General features: G+C 43.9%; 2 protein-coding genes across 2 annotated transcripts; one reads left to right on the forward strand and one right to left on the reverse strand.

Moving 5' to 3' along the window:
- The first annotated feature begins 205 nt into the window (after nt 1-205).
- LOC119661119 (T-complex protein 1 subunit epsilon) lies at nt 206-10,719 on the forward strand. The gene is made up of 4 exons (XM_038070314.1): nt 206-445; nt 8,849-9,830; nt 9,898-10,052; nt 10,118-10,719. Exons 1-4 carry the CDS (start codon nt 338-340, stop codon nt 10,496-10,498), a joined length of 1,626 nt encoding a protein of 541 aa, XP_037926242.1. The 5' UTR covers nt 206-337; the 3' UTR covers nt 10,499-10,719.
- Nucleotides 10,720-18,316: 7,597 nt separating this feature from the next.
- On the reverse strand, nt 18,317-21,559 carry LOC119656804 (spermatogenesis-associated protein 20). Its single transcript, XM_038063416.1, has 4 exons — nt 21,152-21,559; nt 19,488-21,089; nt 19,184-19,392; nt 18,317-19,121 (listed from the first exon to the last, which is right to left on the reverse strand). The coding sequence occupies exons 1-4, from the start codon at nt 21,250-21,252 to the stop codon at nt 18,664-18,666; spliced, it is 2,370 nt and encodes a 789-aa protein (XP_037919344.1). The 5' UTR covers nt 21,253-21,559; the 3' UTR covers nt 18,317-18,663.
- Nucleotides 21,560-23,918: the final 2,359 nt, after the last annotated feature.

Below are 23,918 nucleotides of genomic sequence, written 5' to 3' on the forward strand. Positions count from 1 at the left end.
GTTTTAATAACTATTTTTTGCCGGAAATGAAGTTAATGTACTTAGGAAACTTTAGATTTGTCCCAGAACTATTTCAGATTACCTGGCTACCTGCAGAATTCATTTAATAAAATAATTCAGTAGCATAAACATTTCAAAACAATCAATCAACTCGAAACACAAGATGTCACTCCACCCGAACTAGAGCCCAACTGTCATCGTGACAATCCCACCCATCGCCATATTGCTGTCAGTGTCCGACCGGCTCGTCTGAATCCGGCTGGTTCTAAGTTTCGGAGATTTTGTGAATTAAATCCGTGAAAATCGCGACATCGGCGTAGTGTGATTACTTTTTAAAATGGCTGCTTTCCCGGGAACATTCGCCTTCGACGAGTACGGTCGTCCTTTCATCATTTTGCGCGACCAGGACAAGCAGAAACGGCTGACAGGGAACGACGCTATCAAGGTACGGAGAACGTTCTAGAAAAAGGATTGATTCTGAGGAGAAATGAAGTTGCGGGTCGTCATGTGAATCTTCGTTGCGGTATCTTCCGTTCTGTGTGTGAATCATCTGTTCTTGTGCAGTGGAAGGCAAGAAATTGGGCTGGAATGTTCCAGATGTTTTGTTTTGTTTACCGCAGGGACCAGTTGGCTTGAATTTGAAGTGTTAATAGACGGATTCGAGGTCCTTCCTCCTTGAGAAATGTTCGGGGATTCATCAATCCCAATCCAAGTCGCAGTTCCATTGACTTTTTACCCAAAAATTAGTTGGGAGATCCTAACCTGCAATTTGTGAGTCATGAGACTCGCGACCATCTGCCAGACAGACTTGCAATGATAAAAGCGTGACAGAGGAAGCGGCCCAAATTCTTCCGCGAATTCTACACTTGATCAAGTGGTTATTCCCGAAACACATTTACAGTTTCGCGTTTGATTATTTCCTGAACATGGTTACTATCGATCGTTCGCACAACATCCAATTTGCCCAATAAAAAAAACCGATTCCGTATGGAACTTTCGCGTCGTGGTTGTGAGCTCCTGAACATCTGTTTCCATCATCAGAAGTAGACAAACTTGGAATTGGGCTGTGTCGATGCCCACAAGCTTCTTGAATCTTCCATGGTTCTTACTTTGCGTCATCAGACCAATCGGCTTTAGTGTTGCCGTTAGCTTACTCCATCCTTATGCATACGCTCGACCCACCTCTAGCTTCTAACTTTGTCTCAAGGATTGCGTATAACACCCCCGGAGACATTTTGACGTCATATGCAAACTAACGGGGGGTGAACCTGATCATATATCAGTATGTGGCCTAGCTCATCCCTGGTACTTCTAGGCTCCCTAAACCTTTGCCTCATGGCTCCGAGGTACTGGACCGACATTAAAATTACCCCGATCCACAAAAAAGTAGAGACTTTAACAACCTGGATAGCTTCAGACCAATTTCCCTGCTCTGTATTTTTACAAAAGTGTTAACTCCATAGTCAAGGACAATTGTTACCACCCAGCTCCTATGCTTATAGACGAGCATTTCCACTGCTTCCTGTATCAATGATCAATTGCCTCCTCCATTTCTGTATTGCTAGAGACAAGGGTATGCACGCCTTTCTGCGATCGATGTTATAGAAGGGGGTCTGTGTTTGTGATGGGGAGAAACTATAGCCTCTGAGCACTCAGGCCCATTGTACTCGACTCCTCCGTCCAACGGAATATTCCGGAGTCGTTCATGTATCGCAGGATTTACGGCAGCAGATGTGATGATACCCATTGCAACTGGAGAACATCGGCGCCGAAGATGTAATATCTGATGCGTCCATAGGCAGGGCATTCACATAGAAAATACTCCGTGGATTTCGCCATCTCATTACGGAAGGGACACGCATCATCTTGAATAATTCCTATTCTGAATATATGTCCAACTAGTGTCAGGATACCTACAATATTCCTGCAAGCCCTCCTGCTTTTCAACAATAGAAACTTCGCGGTATGCATGTTTGATTCTGACAGTAAAAGTTTTGTGTGTCTAGCAGCAGGTTTGTGTGTCTAGCAGCAGGTTCTGCCGCCGGAGCGCAAATACTTCGACTTGAAGAACGTTAAATATTGTCCCAAAGGAAAAACCCCTTCTCGTTTCTCATCATCATCCTCATCAATAGCGCAACAATCGATATCGTCTAGTCCTGCCTTAATAAGGAGCTCCAGACACCCCGGTTTTGCGATATCCCTAAAAACTGTCTGGCCATCGTTCCATATCCGCAACCGGATGCCGTTGTATCGCTCATAGATTTCGTCGTTATGTAGGCTACGGAATCGTCCATCCCCATGTAGGGGGCCCAAAATTATTCGGAGCATTCTTCTCTCGAACGCGGCCAAGAGTTCGCAATTTTTCTTGCTAAGAACCCAAGTCTCCAAAGAATACATGAGGACTGACAAGATCATTGTCTTGTAGACGAAGAGGTTTGACCCTATGGTGAGATGTTTCGAGCGGAACAGTTTTTGTAAGCTGAAATAGACTCTGTTGGCTGATGATGTCGATATCGTGAGCATAGGCCAGTAGTTGGGTGGACTTAAAGAGGATCATGCCCCTCGCATTTACCTCAGTTTCACGGGTCACTTTTTTGCAGGGCCAGGTTAAAGAGAACGCATGATAGACCATTCCTTCATCTTAGACCGTTGTTGATGTCGAATGGTCTCGATAGTGATCCTGCTGCTTTTATCTGGCCTTGCATATTGGTCAGGGTCAACCTAGTCAGTCTTATCAATTTCGTCGGGATACCAAATTCTCTCATGGCCGTGTACACTACTTAAAATCGAAGAAAAGATAGTGCACCTGATGTCCATATTGCAACTGTTTTTCCTTCGCTTGCTGCAGAGGGAAAATTTGATCTGTTACTGATTTGCCTGGAGTGAAGCCTTTTTGGTATGGACCAATGATGTTCTGCGCGAATGGGGCTCTCTGACTTAGCAAGATAGCGAAGAAGTTCTTATACAGGGTGCGGCAGCATAACTTCCTTTTTTCAAAACTCAATAAAAACTATTGTATGCATCGGAAAATATTTATTTATTTTTTATAATGTAGGTAAATGGCTAAAGTTTTTATTTACATTGTTTTGAAGACCAAATCTGTTAGGTGACGTCCCCCATTCTCCATACATTGCGTAAACCGATTTCTGGCGTTTGTCATGACTCTTGTTAGCATAGCAGGTGTTATGTTGGCAATTTCTTCTTGGATGTTGGTCTTCAAATCTTGTAGGGTTCTTGGACGGTTCACATAAACACGGGATTTCAAAAAACCCCATAGAAAAAAATCACAAGGGGACAGATCGGGAGAGCGTGCCGGCCATTCCAAATCGCCTCTAATTGAGATAAGGCGCTCTGGAAAGTGTTCCCTCAAAACAGCCATCGATGCTCTTGAAGTGTGTGCTGTTGCACCGTCTTGTTGGAACCAAGTGTCCCCCAAATCCAAATTTTCTAGCCGTGGGAAAAAAGATTCTGTAGCATGTTTACATACCAGTTCGAATTCACTGTCACTGTAACCTCATTTTCCTCAAAAAACCAGGGACCAATAATTCCAGCTGAGGAAATTGCACACCACACTGTGACTTTGGGTGAATGCAAAGGCTTTTGATGCAATTCTCGAGGGTTGGTGTCAGCCCAGTAGCGCATGTTTTGTTTGTTAACCGACCCACACAAATGAAAATGGGCTTCATCGCTAAAAAAACAATAGCACCGAACGGAACGACATCAAGAAGTCACGTTCTGAAAGTTCCTGCACTATCGCCATCTTATAAGGATGAAAATGAAGATCATCACGAAGAATTCTTCTCACAGAACGATCGGATAGTCCAAGGGCAGATGCGTGTTTGCCCGCAGAACGCCGTGGCGATCGCAACATTGACGCTCTCACTGCTTCAATGTTCTCAGGTGATCTAACGGGCCGAGGGATTCCAGTTCTTCCTTTTGTCGCACTTGCAGTTTGTCTGAATGTAGTGACCCATGTAACAATTGATTTGCGGTCTGGGACGGGAGCCAACGGGGCTAAATTAAAGCGATTCCGAAATGCACGCTGTGTTGCAATAACCGAACATCCGCTTGGAAAGTAAACCTCAACGACAAAGGCACGCTCCTCACTATTCCAACGCATGATGGCGACTGAACCGTGTCGGGACAAAACTTTACAGTATCCCCTCTTGAACGAGACCACTATCGCTCCGCTATGACATCAACTAACTGAATGGCGCGCATTTTAAAAAAGGAAGTTATGCTGCCGCACCCTGTAGATGGTACTCAGCAACGTGATACCTCTATAATTGCTGCACTGTGTGATATCTCCCTTTTTATGTATGGGACAGATAATGCCTCGTTGCCGGTCGTCAGGCACACCTTTAGCATCACCTAATTAACCACTTGGTGTAGTTGGTCGCCTACAAATTTAACGAATTCGGCTGTAATTCTATCGGTCCCTGGTGACTTACGACTAAAACAAAACCTTATTAAAATCGATTCACTGTCTGACTGCCTGTTACACGCATTTTTCTCCAAAACGGCTAAACCGATCCGAACGAAATATGGTGGACAGATGGGAACTATGAAATCCCACGCATACAATGAGTGACATAAATTTAGGTAGAGTTTAAAGGGGGGCTTTCCATGCATACAAAGGGACGATTTAAAAAAATTTTCACCAGATGTAGTCGTGTAGGTTATCAAATGAAACTGATATTCGTTTTGGCGTGAATTGCGAAGTGCGTGAGTAAGGAGTCAAAATGTGCGCACTTAAAGTGAGACAGGATTCATTTTCGGAAACTACCCAACCCAAAAATCCGAAGAAAAATCGGGAAAGTGCGTTTAGATGGAATCTAGGCCTCAAAATATGTCCCATTCCGATATCTGCTATCATCAACTTTTAGAAATTTACTAAAAAAACCCCTTAAATTCATCCTAGGATTACCAAATTTCGCATCAGCATAGAGGACCACATACACGTGCCAAGCTTCATCTGGCAATAAACGCCAAAGTTATAGCAGTTCAAACTTAGCAATTTCGCGCGAGTTTACTGCTTTAAAAGCCATGCAAATAAGATGCTGGCGTCATAATCAACGAGAATAATTGACATTCGCGTGAAATATTAGAGTCATAGTATAAAGAATCTACTTCTTAGATTCATCCTAGCAGTACTGCACCGGCATAGATGACAATCTCGTGCATACAATATGGAAATCCGACTATTAGTGTCAAAGTTAGAGCAGTTCAAATTTATCCATTTCATGCGAATTTATCGCATCCTAAGCCATACAAATCAGATACTGACGTCATAAATAACGAGAATAGCTGACATTGGAATGAAATATTAAAATTCCATTCATGAATAATCTACTTCTTCCCAGCCCTTTTTAAGGTTTTGTGTAAACACAAAACCTTATTAAAATCGGTTTACTGTCTGTCTGTCCGTCACGCATTTTTCTCGGAGACGGTTATAGCGATTGACACCAAATATGGTAAAAAGGTGGGAACTGTGAACGCTCATGCATATAGTGAGTTACATCCTTTTACGGCGAATTTAAAGGGGGGTCCCCATACATGCAAAAGGGTGGTGTAAATTTGTTTCCCTCAAATATAGTCATGTGGGGTATCATATTAAAGGTCTCGGTTAGTACTTTTCGAAGCCGGTCTTAGTTTTGACATTTGTTGAAAAGGTGGGGAGTGCGAGGGGTTGAAAGTGGTCATTTCTTTAGCGAACCCATTCTCAGAAACTACCAAAACGAAAAATCTGAAAAAAATCAGAAGGCTGCCACTATATGGTGCCTATTCCGTCCAGCTTCCGGTTTCCCAACTTGTTTGTATCTGTTGTAGGTTAAATTCTTCGCATTTGCTAATAATATTAAACTCAGAGTGTGGAGCGTATGAAGTTGACTATTATCAATACAGGGCTTTCCATCAAATGATTTATTTAAATCGCTTTCTGAAAATTGGAAAGCAATAGAATTGTCAGCTGTCATGCACTCGTCGCTCCTCACATCTTCTTTTTCTCTAGCCTTTGTCTCGTTCACAAGCCTGGTCGGTTTTGCCATATTATTTTATTTTAAATCCTCATCCAGCGTATTAAGTCTTCGTTTTTTTCGGCCGGCCTTTTGGTCGCTTACCATTGACTTCAATGTTCAGATCAATATTGGCAAGTGAATCCTCGTTAGCGCGAATTTCATGACCATACCATCGGAAACGCCTCACTTGTAGTTTTTCCACGATTGGTTCAACCCCATATCAATCGCGGATATCCTCAATTCGGATGTGATCAAAACGTGTCACGCCATTAGCTCAAAGCAACATCTTCGTCTCCATTACCGCAAGACGCCATTCATTGTTTTTTATAGCCGGCCAACACTCAGAACTATAGAGGGCGGTATACGGACGACGCGGTAAATTTTCGATTTGAGACGTTCGCTGATACGTCGATCATAAAGAACACTAGTTGTGGAATGCCACTTCATCGAAGTTGCGTTAATGCGTGAAGCAATTTCATTACAGAGTTCTCCATTGGCTGACAGCATTGACCCGGGTTATTTAAATTGCTCTGCTCTCGCTATTGAGAGAGCTGAGCGATTTAAATATCTCTCAGTGTTGTTATTGGGTGTTACGGCTGTGTTGTGAATGGTTTCAGTATTCACTCTCATTTGATTACCAGAGGGGATTGTAGGTGGTGCTGTAATTCGATCCCGGAGCACTATGCTATCGAGATAATGATCCGAGTCTATATTGGTCCCCCTATATGTTCTGACATTTATCATGGCTGAGAGGTGGCGGTGTTCAATCAAGATGTGTTCAATTTGGTTGAAAGTGGTCCCGTCTGCAGAGGCCCACGTATGTTTGTGGACCGCTTGGTATCCCAATGTAAGCTATGGGAGCCGACGTATGGCCTGACTGCGGGCTCCGTGCCTACTTGAAATCCTACAACTGAAAATCTGAAAAAAATCAGGAGGCTACCACTAGGCTCCGAAATGTCTTTCATACCGATAACCTTCCAAATAGAGTTAATAATAGTATATTGCTATACTTTTTAGTAATTGATTGCAATATCCCCCTGAAGTTCATCCTAGCACCACGAAATTGCAGTAATGTATGCTATAATATAGAGCATGATCCTGTCATGTTTGGTGGCAATCGCACCATTACTAACAAAGTTATAATAGGTCAACTTTGTCGTTTCCTTGCAAATTCAAGATTATAAAAGTCAATATCACTCGAAAGTGGATACTCTCACATAATCTATGCATATATTATGTGCTACGTACTAATGGGACAAATGCACACTCAACTTAAAATAAGAAATACACAAAACCTTTCATACTTGAAGCATCCAGCTTCTGGTTTCCCGACTTGTTAATTTGTTACAAAATACATCCTTAGGCATAGAGCAACCGTTTTTCTTCTAGTGGGACAACAATCTCAAGTACATTTCCTTCTCGGCCCGACGATGGTTATTGTGTAGAGTGCTACGCCGAATTTATATGCCTTCCCATACGGTAACCTTAAACTAGTTGATTGAACATTTGTAGCCTTTACTCATACTTCAGGTCCATACACGACATATCTCCTTCAATTTGAAATAATAAAAACATATTTTTCCTATTCGCTAGTGTTATTTTTGGGCTTGCAAATATCGATATTTCGGGAACCACATGTTCCCTTCATTAGTGCTCATTATTGTGTTCTCATCTATATTGTGTAGAGATGAATATTTTGGTCGTTTCGTTGTATCGTCTCAAGTAGTTTAGATTGGTGCTCTTCAACCTCCTCTCTACTAAAATAGTGTACCAACAATATTGGTAGTCACATTACACGGTATACATGGGAGTGGCACAATATACAACAGCAAGCCGAAGGTGTTTTCTTTTTGTTTCAACCTAAGTTAGCTCATATAGAAGTACCACTTAGTACCTTTCGGTTTCGATTAGAATTTTACGAAGCAAGTCCCAGATTTGACATCGGTAGTAAAGTAGGGGAGTGAAGGGCCCGCAAGTGCAAATTTGAAATGAAGATTGGGCTCATTCTCATAATAAAACCGAAAAATCTGAAAAAGTTATGAAAATGCTTAATTATGTAAAATTCGTCCGCGGATGATATTGCAGAATCGCAAAGCACAATGTAACTCATAATATTTGAAATTATGGAGCGAATCATACTATTATTAACGAAATGATAGTAGATCAAGATACAGCATAGAGTCTCAGTGCCATATTGAACTGACTACTCTGATAATAAGTCTTACTAATTGTCTGAACATCTGAGTCGATGAGAAACGGCCTTAAGGCCGGCCGATGCAACGATGGTTTGATACGCTGGATGACCTTGTAACACTATCCAGATCAGGCTTTTGACCGAAGAAAGCAACCAATCAAGGCTAGCCGGCAACGCTTCTGAAAGGGACAAAGGCTGAAGAAGAAGACTTTGTTGCAACTTTCAATGGCAAACCTTAATTTAATCAACGTTACTTAGTCGTTAGGTATTAAAAAACCGTACTATACATTTCCAAAAAAAGCCCTCTGACTTTCAATAATTTACCATTTTGAAAGTTTGTTCAGTTCTTTGAACACTGTATTATGCGTATTTTTAAGAATTTTCAATATTTTCATTGGGCATTTTGGTGTATTTTCATTCTTTAATTGTATTATCGTTGTTTTCACTAGTTGGATGACGCTATCAGAAAGGACCTCTGAGGTTCCTGCACAGTTTTCCATATATGCAAAGTCAAGTATAAATGATTTGATAAACAATAAGCTATCATGAATCCAACGAAAAAAATTCGATCTTCTATAATTATATCATGATCTTGAAGAAAATTTGTGTACTCATCGTCAATTTTAACTTTTTACAGAGTCACATCCTAGCTGCTAAACAAATCGCTAACACACTCCGCACTTCCCTAGGACCGAAGGGATTGGACAAAATCATGGTCAGTCCCGACGGTGAGGTGACCGCCACAAACGATGGAGCCACGATCTTGAAGCTTATGGATGTCGATCATGAAATTGGTAAACTCATGGTTCAATTGAGCCAGTCACAAGACGACGAAATCGGGGATGGAACAACTGGTGTCGTAGTTCTCGCTGGAGCTCTTCTTGAGCAGGCTGAAAACCTCTTGGATCGTGGTATTCATCCAATTCGTATTGCGGATGGTTTCGAGTTGGCTGCACAATGTGCTGTGAAACATTTGGAATCAATTGCCGAGCCCTTCAAGTTTTCACCAGATAACAAGGAACCCCTCATCCGTGTAGCTTTAACTACATTAGGAAGTAAAATCGTCAACAAATGCCATCGTCAAATGGCTGAAATCGCCGTCGACGCTATTCTAACCGTTGCTGACCTCGAGCAAAAGGATGTCAACTTCGAGCTCATTAAAATCGAACAAAAAGTCGGTGGCCGAATGGAAGATTCAGCCTTGATCAAGGGTGTGGTTGTTGATAAGACTATGAGTCACGCTCAAATGCCTAAAGTTCTTCGAAATGTCAAGCTCGCCATTCTAACCTGCCCATTTGAACCACCAAAGCCAAAGACCAAACATAAGTTGGACGTCACTTCAGCCGAGGACTACAAAGCGCTGCGCGCCTATGAGCAAGAAAAGTTCACCGAAATGGTCCAACAAGTGAAGAATGCTGGTGCTACCCTGGCTATTTGCCAGTGGGGCTTCGATGATGAAGCTAACCATCTTTTGCTCCAACACGACCTGCCTGCTGTTCGCTGGGTTGGCGGTCCTGAAATTGAATTGATTGCCATTGCTACAGGTGGCAGGATCGTTCCACGCTTCGAGGAATTGACTTCAGAAAAGTTGGGCAAAGCCGGTCTTGTCCGGGAATTAGGTAAATTATCAACAGTTTATAATACGATAGAGTATTTGGTGTTAAATGTATATTTGTTTATTTTCAGCTTTCGGTACAGCCAAAGACAAAATGTTGGTGATCGAGGAATGTCAGAACTCAAAGGCCGTCACCATTCTATTGCGAGGTGGCAACCAGATGGTTGTAGCTGAGGCCAAGCGATCAATTCACGATGCACTTTGTGCTGTTCGATCACTCATCAGGGTAAGTTTCACGGTTGATCCTATATCACACGACGTTTGAATAAAATCCATTGTTTTTTCTTCAAGGACTCACGTATCGTCTACGGAGGTGGAGCTGCAGAAATCAGCTGTTCCTTGGCTGTCGCCAAAGAAGCCGACCAGCTCTCAACTCTCGAACAATATGCCTTCCGTGCATTCAGTGTAGCCTTAGAAAATATTCCGCTCGCCTTAGCTGAGAACAGTGGATTGCAACCAATCGAAACACTTTCCGAATTGAAGGCACGTCAAGTAAATGAGTCGAAACCGTCCCTCGGAGTCGATTGCATGCTGACCGGCAACTCAGACATGAAGGACCATCACGTGGTTGAATCTTTGCATTCCAAGAAGCAACAGATCATCCTAGCTACACAACTTGTTAAAATGATCCTCAAAATTGATGATGTACGATCATCGGCCGATAGGATGTAGAACCTTAGATACTTTCTCTTATGCTAATTACTCGTACTTTCTTTCATAATTTTCCTTTGTTCGCGAAACGTAACGGACTTCACATAATAATATATGACTTAGGATATTACATGTCCCATGTAAGAGCAGTGAGGAAATTTGTTAACACAACTTGTCTGTCATTAATCATTATTTAATGAAAATAAAAATAAGCTTTTCACAACTTAAAAGATGAAATCCTTCCTTTGTAGTTGTAATTTTGTTTTTCAATTTTAACATATTAAACAGAAATATTCTCTGCAGGGGTAGGAAAATATATTCCACCGATGTATGCTTGTTTCAGCTCAAACTGCTGATGGTGATGCGAATGAGTTTAGAATGGGACGCGAAACTAAGTGATGGAATTGACTTAAATTTATATTTACGTGAAAGAAATTTTAAGGCGATTTTCCATCGGTAAGGACATCTGCAAGTAAAAATACATCCTGTCCCTCTTGTGAGCGTAACCGCCGATTCTAGTTGAAACGTTGTTCTTTTCGCAACACAATTTTTAAACATAGCGAAGGGATCATGTTATTGGGCGCATGTTCTAGCCATTGTTTGTTTCTGGCCGAGGTATGGTTAGTGTTTTTTCAAAAAGGAAAATTTGATGCAATTCTGGTTTCGCGGCGCCGAAGCCAGCAAAAGAATTAGCGGGATGGGGACCTGCTGATGAGATTAATGATCAGCTGGATGCGGCAGAAGACATCGTTTTTCTCATTTGGAAGATGAGTTGGGTTTCTCCAAGATTGCTGCTGCAAGGGCAGGCGTTAAGACTGTTGCCGCAAGAGATAGCTTCGTTGTGTGTACTGGTTGATTGATTTCTTGATGAGGACTTTGCTCACTATCACCAAAGGACCCAAAGAACTCGTAGTAGCTCAATATTTAAGCGCACTTCTGTTTCTTTTTTTGTGTGGTCAACTATCTCCCCTTTGCGGTTTGATTACATTTTATAAATTATACTACCATCTGTTGCAACTTCCATAGGGCTTCCGGGTTCTGTTTCTATTATGCATGATGCTTTTATGGTTTTTTAAAACATTGTTTCATCAAAAATTGCGATCTGTTCATCATCAACGGCGCAACAACCGGTATCCGGTCTAGGCCTGCTTTAATAAGGAAGACACTCCGGGTTTGCGCCGAGGCCCACCAATTCGATACCCTGAAAGCTGTCTGGTGTCGTGACCTACGCCATCGTGCCATCTCAGGCAGGGTCTGCCTCGTCTTCTTTTTCTACCATAGATATTGCCCTTATAGACTTTTCGGGTGGGATTATCCTCATCCATACGAATTAAGTAACCCGCCCACCGCAACCTATTGAGCCGGGTTTTATCCACAGTCTGACAGTAATGGTATCGCTCATAGATTTCGTTGTTATGTAGGCTACGGAATCGTCCATCCTCATGTAGGGGGCCAAAAATTCTTCGGAGGATTCTTCTCTCGAACGTCGCCAAAGGTTCACAATTTTTCTTGCTAAGAACCCAAGTTTCCAAAGAATACATCAGGCCTGGCAAGATCATTGTCTTATACAGTAAGGGTTTTGACCCTATGATGAGACGTTTCGAGCGGAACAGGTTTTGTGAGCTACAATAGGCTCTGTTGACTGCCAACAACCGTGCGCGGATTATCGGTTATCGGTTGTGATTTTCGATCCTAGATGGGAGAAATTATCAACGGTCTCAAAGTTGTATTTTCTTATCCTTATTCTTCCTGTTTGACCAGTGCGGTTTGATGTTGTTGGTTGGTTCGTCTTCGGTGCTGACGTTGCCACCATACATTTTGTCTTATCTTCATCGATGTGCAGCCCAAAATCTCGCAATCTGGATGAAGGTAGTTTGCACGTCTCAGGTGGTTCTTCCCATGATGTCGATATCGTCAGCATAGGCCAGTAGTTGGGTGGACTTAAAGAGGATCGTACTCATTGCTTTTACCTGAGCATCACGGATCACTTTCTCGAGGGCCAGGTTAAAGAGGACGCATAATAGGGCATCCCCTTGTCTTATACCGTTGTTGATGTCGAATGGTCTTGAGAGTGATCCTGCTGCTTTTATCTGGCCTCGCACATTCGTCAGGGTCAACCTAGTCAGTCTTATCAATTTCGTCGGGATACCGAATTCTCTCATGGCCGGGTACAGTTTTACCCTGGCTATGCTATCATAGGCAACTTTTAAGTCGATGAAAAGATGGTGCAACTGATGTCCATAGTCAAACAGTTTTTCCATCGCTTGCCGCACAGAGAAAATCTGATCTGTTACTGATTTGCCTGGAGTGAAGCCTTTTTGGCATGAGCCAATAATGTTCTGGGCGTATGGGGCTATCCGGCCTAGCAAGATAACGGAGAACATCTTATAGATGGTACTCAATAACGTGATACCGCTATAATTGCTGCACTGTGTGATATCTTCCTTTTTATGTATGAGACAGATAATGCTTCGTTGCCAATGGTCAGGCATTGATTCGCTGTCGCATACCTTGAGCATCAGTTGATGAACCACTTGGTGTAACTGGTCGCCTCCATGTTTAACCAATTCGGATGTAATTCCATCGGCTCCTGGCGATTTATGATTTTTAAGCTAATGAATTGCACGGACTGTTTCTCCTATATTTGGTGGTGGCAATATTTGTCCGTCGTGTTCAGTTGGCGGGACCTTCAACTCGCCGATGTTCTGGTTGTTCAGTAGTTCATCAAAGTACTCAACCCATCGCTCCAATATGCTCTCTTTGTCTCGGCAGGATAAACATCGAGGTGTGTAAGGCTTCATTTTGCTGGCTTGTTGGTAAAACTTCCACGTCTGGTGCGGTTGCTCCCTGTACTTTTCGAGTTCACAGACCTGTTGGTTCTCCCAGACTTCCTTTTTCCGTCTGCGAAGGCGCTTCTCCCCTCCACGGAGTTCGTGATAAGTCTCCGCACGTGCCCGCGTCCTTTAAGAATGCAGCATTACTCGGTATGCAGCATTCTTCCATTCCGTAGCTAGCTTAGATTCATCGTCGAACTAACCCTTCCAACTCTTTTTGCGAGCCAAGTATGTCTGTGGCATATCAATGATAACGTTCTTCAGGTGATTGTGAAGATCATTTGTTGATGCTTCATATCCTGGATCTCTGTTGACTACGGTTATTGCGGCATCCATTTTCTTCTTATAGGTGTTGCGGGAGGCTGCGTTCTGGATGGCTTCAGTGTAAATTCTCATCTGATTGTCAGAGGGGATTCTGGGTGGTGTTATTATTCGAGCTCGGAACACCATGCCAAAGAGATAGTGATCCGAGTCTATATTGGCCTCCTATATGTTCTGAAATTCATCAAGGCAGAGGGGTGGCGGCGTTCGATCAACACGTGGTCAATTTGGTTGAAAGTGATCCCGTCTGGAAAGGTCCACGTATGTTTGTGATCCGCTTTCCGCGCAAACCAGGTACTTCCAACAAACATTTCATGTGACACTACTAATTGAATAATCCCCAGTTCGTTATCATTTGTTTATTGATGTAAGCTATGAGAGCCAACGTATCACCTGAATACGGGCTCGATCCCTACTTGGCTGTTAAAATTCGCAAGTATGATTTTGATATCATACGCTAGACGAAGTTCGAAGGTTCGTTCTACTGCCTCGCGGAAGGTATCCTTCTCCGACTCTGCAGTCTCCTCTGTAGGAGCGTGAACGTAAATGAGGCTTATACTTCTAAATTTGCCTCGCGAGCGCAGAGTGCATAGCCGTTCGCTTATGTTTTCAAAACCGATAACAGCAGGTTCCATTTTTTGGCTGACTAAGAAATCTACTCCGAGCACATGGTTTACTGGATGGCCGCTATAATATATGGTGTAGTTGCTCCTCTTCAGAAAACCGATTTCTGTCCAACGCATCTCCTGTAACGCTGTACCATCAGCCCTATATTGGGACAGGGTATCGGCTAACTACTCAGCAGCTTCATCTCTGTATAGGGATCACACGTTATTCCTTTGTCGTTTCCGGGTTCATCGTTGTATTATCGGTCCAGTTCGAGGCTCCTGTTGTGACTTTGTAACTTCGGTTTTCCGTGTAGGGTTGTTAGCCCTACCCAACCGCCAACCTGGAGGACCAGTTGGTACAATTTGTCCCGTTTTTAGGCGCGGGCGACTCGCCTTCATCCTTCTCCTTCTGCAGCTTTTCGTTAAGAAAGAGCTCCCAGCTCGATCGTGGGTACCAATCCAGTCAATGTTGTGACGAAAGCCATTTTGGGAAAAACATGTGTTACGTCAATTAAATCGTAGGAATCTGGAAAGTTCCGTGGGGTATAAAAGGTCCGGAGGTTCACTTTCAGAGTCAGTCAGTCAATCCCGGGCAGCTGTCGGAAAAGCTACAATCTAGCTGTTCGTGCGACGATATGAACATCTCACCCAGACGCAGTAACTCGATTTTTCATAATTACGTGGAGAACGAGCAATCATGTCCAAAAGACGAGGTAGCGAGGACATGGGAGCGGAGTCATCGGGGCTGCACAAAATTAAGTATAATTTCGTTCTAGAAGAAGTTTCTTCAGACTCGGAAGTGATAGCCGATGGGCCCTAAGAACTTTTAGATTCACAAGACGAAACTGGGAAAATAACCCTGTTGGAACAGCAGATTATATAGCTGAAGGCAGCAAATGAGAGGCTGGTGCAATTGTATCAGTAATCAAAAACAATAAAATGGATGAGAAAATTTCTGAGCAATTCACCAGCTACGACCCCACTGACTACAGGTAAGTCCGCTACTCCAGCACCAATATCAGCTAAAACCTCCACAGCAACAGTTACAACTACAACAAAACCAAAAGCTACAGCGGCATCTAAGACCTAAACAGAGCAGGTAAGTCGTGGGAAACTTACTTCTATAGTGCTAAAAACAGACCCCCAGGCAACAAGAAAGATTACCCAAAATATTTTAGAAACCCTCCCCAACAAAGCTTTACTTAAAGGCAATAACCCCACTTCAACCCAAACCCTGACGAGAGGTAACTACACTACATTATATTTTCTTCGCATTCACTCCCCCAACAGATAGGCAGACAGATCTCATTATAAGAGAGTTAGATAATTCTTACTCTAGCGACGGAGTACTAAAAGAACTTCATCGTCTAGGGATAATAGAGGCAACAGCTGTTCGTCCGCACGGAACAAGCTACCCACGCATAGTCAATCAGAAAGAGCTGCATCTATTCTTAGTTACATTCAGACCAAGCACTCAGTCTGCTGAACTATCTATGATTCGCGCTCTGTTTCACACGATAGTGTCTTTCGAAATTGTTAGAACAAAAGATATTATGAATGGTGAAAACTGCCAGAGGGTTGATTAAGCCATATCAGATCGTAATATGCTATATCAATGTATCAAATACAAAAACGGACGTAGAGAATCTCAAAAGAAAATCGTTCATGTGTAAAGTGCGATTCCACACCCCACACAACAAGCTACCGTAACTGAACTCTTTTCATTCGAGCCAGAGCCAGCTAATAACAACCAACTTTTAGTTTAAACATAAACTCAGTAGTCAATGAAGACCGCCGTCACGAATTATCTCTTTTCCTATCTTACCATAAACCACAGATCGTTCTCCTTAATGAAATAAACAATGAAAGTTCGCTATAATTTTACAATCCCGAACTAAAAAATATTTAGAAATGAACACCCGGACAACCGACAACAATAATAACTATTACAACCAACGTTCTATTTATCTGCTCCTTATACTGCCTTGATCGAACTCTAGACCCACTTGATCTTTTCCGATTAATTAAATACTTAGGGACGCATCTTATTGCCCTAAACACACAACCACTACTTATTCTTGGTGGGGACTTCAACGCCAAGCAAAAGCTCTGATACTAATTCTAAATTCTAATCTTCTCTCTTCAATTGTTACAACCAGAACTCCTTTACTTTCCAAGAAACTTTGCTACCTACGTCATCCGTCACTAGTCCTCGTCATAGTAAATAATAACCTGTCACGCTTACTTCACTCTCCTTTGCCTCATCATCTTCCCGTCAGTCCGGGAATAAGCGAGCATGACGGTGTTAGCATGTTCTTAGCATAGAAAAACTGACGTCCATTCCCAAAACCGCCCAGATTTCCAGCTCGCAAACTACAACCAGATAAACTATAGCTAAGATGACAAGATATTAAACATTGATTTGCCATCTGAACCCAATCCATTGATAATTCCGTCAATAAACTTACACAAGCCATCAGGTCTGTGAACTCAAAAAGTACAGGGAGCAGCCGCACCAGAGGCGGAAATTTTACCAACAAGTCACCAAAATGAAGCCTTACACACCTCGATGTTTATCCTGCCGAGACAAAGAGGGAAATCTGATTTCCGACACAATCGCCATATTGGAGCGATGCTTTGAGTACTTTGATGAACTACTGAACAACCAGAATATCGGCGAGTTGGAAGTCCCGCCAACTGAAGACGACGGACAAATACTGCCACCACCAAGTATAGAAGAAACAGTCTATGCAATTTATCGTCTTAAAAATCATAAGTCGCCAGGAGCCGATGGAATTACAGCCGAATTAATTAAATATGGAGGCGATCAATTACACCAAGTGGTCCATCAACTTGTGCTCAGAGTGTGGGACACCGAATCAATGCCTGACGATTGGCAACGAGGCACTATCTGTGTCATACATAAAAAGGGAGATATCACACAGTGCAGCAATTATAGAGGCATCACGTTACTGAGTACCATCTATAAGATATTCTCCGTTATCTTGCTAGGCCGGATAGCCCCATATGCCCAGAACATCATTAGCCCATGCCAAAAAGGCTTCACTCCAGGCAAATCAGAAACAGATCATATTTTCTCTGTGTGGCAAGTGATGGAAAAACTGTGGGACTATGGACATCAGTTGCATAATCTTTTCATCGACTTAAAAGCCGGCTATGATAGCATAGCCAGGGTAAAACTGTACACGGCCGTGGGAGAATTCGATATCCCGACGAAATTGGTAACACTGATTAGGTTGACCCTGACGAATATGCGAATTACAAAAACTGTTTCGCTCGAAACGTCTCACCATAGGGTCAAAGCTCTTACTGTACAAGACAATGATCTTGGCAGTTCTCATGTATTCCTCGGAGACTTGGGTTCTTAGCAAGAAGAATTACGAACTCTTGGCCGCGTTCGAGAGAAGAATCCTCAGAAGGATTTTTCGCCCTTTACATGAGAATGGACGATTCCGTAGACTGCATAACAAATAAAAATTGGAGCGATACCGTGACCGTCAGGTTGTGGATAAAGTCTGACTCAATAGGTTGTGGTGAGCGGGTCACTTAATCCGTATGGATGAGGATGATCCAGCCCGGAAAGTCTATAAGAGCAATATTTATGGTAGAAAAAGAAGACGAAGCAGACCCTGCCTGAGATGGAGCGATGGCGTAGGTCAGGACGCCAGAGAGCTTTTAGGGATATCGAATTGGTGGGTCTCGGCACAAAACCGGGTTGCCTGGAGTTCCTTATTAAGGCAGGCCTAGACCGGATACCGGTTGTTGCGCCGTTGATGATGATGATGAATGACTGCAACGGAACAAAAACGCGATAGGCTGACAAGCCAAACTATGATTTAAAAATCGGTTGACCCTGCCTGGACGAAGCTCACGGTGGAAAGAAGTGGCCCAGTTCACTAACATCACCGAACTGAACAAAGACTGGAGAAAAAAAGTAAGTTCATCTCTGAGTATAATCAGCAGCAAAAACGGCGAATTGTGGCGTATGTGGCTGATCGATTCCTAGTTTTGTGAGCTTGAAAGCACTACAAATTCCAAATTGAAATAAAAATGAATTCAATCAAAATGTTCGCCTAAAAAGAACAATATGTATTTGCTATCCAAAGGCATTTTCTCTGAACCCTGCTACAATAATATAATTCATACAATTTTAATAGAATACAACCTTCTGTCCTTTAAGCCCTAACTAGACAAAGGGTGAAAATTATTAACAAAGCTCGTTGATTTGCAAATATAACAACATTCATTAAATATAAATTACGGACTATGGATAACTATTTCAATCACTGAATATCTTATCTGATAAGATAAATAACAATTGGGAAGTAGGGAGGGGGAGGGGAGGGTTGTTCTTAGACAAAATAGAGATTTCAATGTCTTGGCTGCTGTTGGGTCTAAAATTTCAATTAACCAAATAATTCTCCTTCAGATGTTCCTCCAGAGCGTCGGGAACCGTGATGGGCAATTGGCATACTTTATTGTGGCAAACGTAAACTGTTGGTTTCCCGTTCAAACTTCGGAACTTCTCAGCCGATTTCTTCGGGATGTTCTTCGTCGGATCGTCTTCGTTCAGGTGTGCTATGACCAAGCCCGGGATGTAGAAACTCTGGCCCAATCTGATGAATTGTTGCGTTACTTCAGTGTCTGGACCGACGATTCCCATCATGACGAGTCCTCGATCCAAAAGTAACAGTGCAGACATCATTTCAGGTAGTATGTACCCGAAGGGGGACACATCATTGAAGTATTCGAAGAGCTTTTGAGCACGCTCTTTATAGCTGTGTTCATCGTAGTACGACGAGAGAAGTAACAAGTTTCTGCCAGTTACGCTGTTTCCGCATGGTTCGGCTCCGTCGTGGTCTGTAACGTGCGTCATTTGACAGTTAGAATCGAAGAAATGGAAGTTTTCAGTGAAATTTTACCTTCCTTAAGTCGCACTATGACATTCGGCGAATTCGCTTCCGAGTAGAAGTAACCGCCGTGCTGCTCGTCCCAGAATAGACTGTCCTGTTTTTCCTGGAGCTCCTTCGCCCATTCTAACGCCGATAAATCCAGGGAACATTTGTAATAATCAAGTAAGCCTCGTATGAAGAACGCATAGTCGTCAAGGAAGCCACCAATGGGTTCCCGTCTTGGAAGGAAATCAGTAAAAGTGCTTAAGCAAGGCGTTTATTGATGGAAGCCTTAAGGTTATTAAATAAAAACTGATCTTAAAAATTTACTTACAATACTTCTGCCGTGTCGCTTTGCGTCCCCTGACCGTAGCACGATCGAAGCAGTCTCTTGTCCTCCTTGTCATACAAATGACTTCGCACGAATTCTATCAAGTCGCTAGCTGCCTTCCTGTACTCCTCCCGTCGATCGCTTCCACAATTCGCTAATTTTGATAGTCCTGACAACACGAGACCGTTCCAAGCCGTTAGTATTTTCGTATCTAAATGGGGCCGAGGTCGCTGATCCCGCACTTCATGTAAAATACAGTTGACCACTTGGAGGATCTTTTCCAGTTCCTCTGGTTCCAAATCGAATCGATCACAAGTGTTCGAGGCGGATTTGCGAACTATTAGAATGTTCTTGGCGGTGAGGTGCCCGTGCGGATCGCTGGCAGGCTCGATATTGCCTGCTTCCTGAATATCGTAATGATACGAGTAGATCTCGAAAACGCGGTTCGCGTCCATGTCGAACTTGGAAGAGTTTTTGAGTATTAGATCGCGTATTTCAGAGTAGGTCCACGCGTAGAAGGCGCCTTCTACTTTCACCGTATCAGACGCTGTTGGAAGGGAATCGGCGTCCTCGCCCGCATAGAACCCGCCGGAAGGATGACGCAAGTCCTTCATGATGTAGTTGAAGATCTTGTCAGCAGTGTTCAGGTAGTACTTATCTTTCGTGACTTGGTACGTGTGGGCGTAGACGCTCATGAGCTGCCCTTGATCGTAGAGCATTTTCTCGAAGTGCGGTACGTGCCATTTCCGGTCCACCGAGTACCGAGCGAAACCCCCAAACACGTGATCGTGGATTCCGCCGTTTCCGATTTTTTTCAGCGTCCTCAAAACGAGTTCTAAAACGTCCATGTCCTTCTTGACCATGTACGCGTGCAGGAGGAAGTTCAATTTGGCGACTTCCGGAAATTTTGGATGAGAGCCGAATCCCCCGTAGTCCTGGTCGAAGTTGCGCTTGAAGATTGCTATCGCCTGGTTGAGCATATGCTCCGGAGTTGAAGGCGCTGCTGCGTCCGGTGATTTCTCAGCCAGACTTTTCCGAATTGCCTCGATGATTTTACTGCCCGTTTCCTTGAGGCTATCCTGGTTCGTCTGCCACTTTTCAGCAAGCGCATTAAGGACGGTTTTGAAGCCAGGCATTCCCCAGCGGTCGTTTGGAGGAAAGTACGTTCCAGCTGTGATGGGCGCCAGATCAGGCGTGAGCCAAACAGACATCGGCCAGCCGCCGCTGCCGTTCACCATTACAACGAAGTTCATATAGATTTTGTCGATGTCGGGGCGCTCTTCCCGGTCGACCTTTATATTTACGAAGTTCTCGTTCATGATTTCCGCCACCTGTTCGTTCTCGAAGGACTCGTGCTCCATTACGTGGCACCAGTGGCACGTCGAGTACCCCACCGACAGGAAGATCAGCTTGTTCTCGTCCTTCGCCTTCTGGATCGCCTCGTCGCCCCACGGGTACCAGTCCACCGGGTTGTGGGCATGCTGGAGGAGATATGGCGACTTCTCCTGGGCCAGACGGTTCGTATGCTTGTGTTGCGATGAACCTTCGCTCCCTGCCATCTTGTCGAACTTCGCCAACGGCGGCTTTGAGGAGGAGAAACTTCGTCTGCAAAGTTAGAATCTCAGTCAGAATGAAATTGTCTGGCGCGTACCTCAATGTTTACTCACTTGACCTCCGCAACTTGAAAATATCGATCACGACTGTTGCATAAAATGCGTGTGTTCCTCGCTAGAAAGTGGCGGCTGACACGCGAGAAAACTTTGTACATAGCAGTCGGAATTTATGGTGTCACCGTCGTAATCAATGACATCGAAATTCCGGCCTGTTTTGGCTGCAAATCGAGTTTATTTACGCCGTATGGTGGATGGGGTCGCAGCCCGCAGTCAGTATGAAAATTGTAAATAGAACGGGCAAGTGACAGCTGACCGATAAGTCACTGATTCCAGTGAGAGAATTGAGAGAAAAGATTGCAATTGTTGATACGAATGTTGACATTTCAAAGGTAGAGGCGCTGGGATCGTTTAGAAGCTAGCAAAATGACTTCCGTTTCTGGTGTGTTGATAACGAGAAAATGTGAAAGGTGATTTAAAAACAGGTTTTTTATAGAAGCGCGAGTAAGACTCACGGCGATTACTCGCCATATACACGAAAATGGTATTCTATTGTTTATTATTCGGTTCAGGAAAGTACAGTCTTGATCAAAATAGTAGAAACTTTTCCGTTAAAATGTAATTTAATTCTTAACTTTTTGGCAATATAAATTATTTTCTTTCCTTGTAATTAATTTGAAGCTATTTACTTACGATACGGGATGTGGCGTCTCCGAGGTGCTGGAGTAAGTAGTTCTGACCCTTTAGCTGCCAGTATACCTGCGTCCTAGGTAGTAGCCCCTAGAAAGCCTTGCGGTGAAGAGCGAACCGCGAATGATCGGTACACGCCAGGACACACTAGGTGTCCCCGGAGTCCTCGACAGCTCTCTGTCGACATATGTCAGGATCCAGCTTTTTCGGGACCCTTGGCGGGTAGTGTGCATTGAGCTGGTGTTAGTGCCCCGTGCGAGCGCTGATTCGTCCCTGAATTCCGGGATTAGCTAAGCGTAGGCAAGGCCCCAGGGGGTAGGGGCTGTGTCCCCGTTCCTGTCTATTGCGGCCCGCTCCTTTGAACAAGATACCCTGGTGAGTTTTCCATGGAGAATAAACCAAAGCCAACAAAAAACTCGACGAAATAGCGAGGAAGGAGGAAGAGCCGAGTGCGCGTGGGCGCAGCCCAGTCAGAATCGCCAGTCCTGAGCAGGTGGATTTAATCACGAACCGAGTGGAAGTGACCGTCCTAGCTAGAGCCGAGGAGGAAAGGCTCATCAGGAAGTGCACGGCAGTGACGAAACGTATGCGGTCGGAACGTTCCTCCAGAGGAACGTCAGCAAAGGCGTCAAAAGCAGGCTGATGGGACTGGAGAATCGCATCTTCTTCTACAGGCGAACATGGAGAGCAGCGGAAGACGTTTGGAAATCAAAAACAGCTACACTCCCCACTGAGAACGCTGTTTGCGCTAAACGGACCGTAGAACAGAAAAGACGAGGAAGCGAAGAAGGACAACATCGTCGGCTCTGCTCAAGTCCTTAGTGAAATCCGTTACAGGATGAAACCCGAAGACGACGGAGTAGAGCTGTCTTCCATACGAAAAACGAGGGGGCGCAGCCTTCGTCGAACTGGGCTCGAAGACGAGTAGCAAGAGCACGTTTTGCGAAGCCGTCAGCGGGTTATTGGGTGAGAAGCCTCTTGTTTCTAGCCTAGAGCCCATGTGCTCTCTAGAAATCTGGTATCTTGATTATAATAATAATCGTTGGCGCAACAATCCACGTTGGATCAGGGCCTTGAAGTGTGTTAGAGCAGGCTGTGAAGCAAGGGAGGATATCACTTTTACGTCGGAATCTCTGGCATCAAAGGTGGATGGGTGGCGAGTCCTGGAAGACTTCTCAGCAAGTGACCACCAGTACATCGCGTTAGAAGTGGTTGATTATTGGCTATAAGTTCGGGTGCTCCGCGGAAGGCCTGCATACTAAATACCGACCAGATGAACCACATTTTACGGGTATTATTCCCCAGACATCCTGTAGGGGTTGATGTCAATAGCGCGGAAAGCGTCGGGGATTGCTCCCTTTTCACAATGAGAGAGCTCGAAGTTCTCACTATGAAAAACAACAAGGCGTCAGGTTCTGAAGGCATCCCGTGGAAGTTTACAAATAAGTGTTCCGCCAACGGCCAGACTAGCAAGCTTGGCTTATTGATGCGACGGATAAGCGGATAGATGACCGCTCATGGTTTCACCCTTGCACTGGAAAAAACCGAAATAGTCATCTTGACCAGAAGGAGAATTCCGACCCTGTGTTCCATATCGATTGGTGAGTTGACTATAAAGTCAAAATCAACGGTGGTTTAATGCTCGAATCGAAGATGAGGTCCTTCGAGCAAATCAAAGCAGCAGCGGATAGGGTTGTCACTCGAGTCTCGGCCTTGAGTCGGCTAATGGCGAATGTTGGGGGCCCTATATCTATTAACTGGAGTCGTGCATTATGTTCGGGCCCTTTTTATTGCGAAGAAGATTGAACTCGACCGGCGGAGGGACTGGATGACAAGGGGTTTCCTAAACTACCAGCCCCCTTCCCTCCCTCCCCTCCCGTTGGTGAAAGGGATCCCAGACCCTATTCAAATCAAAAAGAAAAAAACAATGATCTGTGCCCCCACGTCCGTTGTTTCCCCATAGATCTAGTCTATGAGCTGTTCTCATTGCAGTACTTTCAATACATATATCCAGGATTTGCAAATTGCAAATGCATTTAGAGCTACGCCGGATATCGTACTCATGGCACCGGTAATACCCAGACAGACAGTTCTTTGCGGTGCGGCTAGTTTACGGTGAAAACTTTTTTGTCTC

This window comes from Hermetia illucens, chromosome 1, assembly GCF_905115235.1.
Source record: "Hermetia illucens chromosome 1, iHerIll2.2.curated.20191125, whole genome shotgun sequence".
NCBI classification, from domain to species: Eukaryota; Metazoa; Arthropoda; class Insecta; order Diptera; family Stratiomyidae; genus Hermetia; species Hermetia illucens.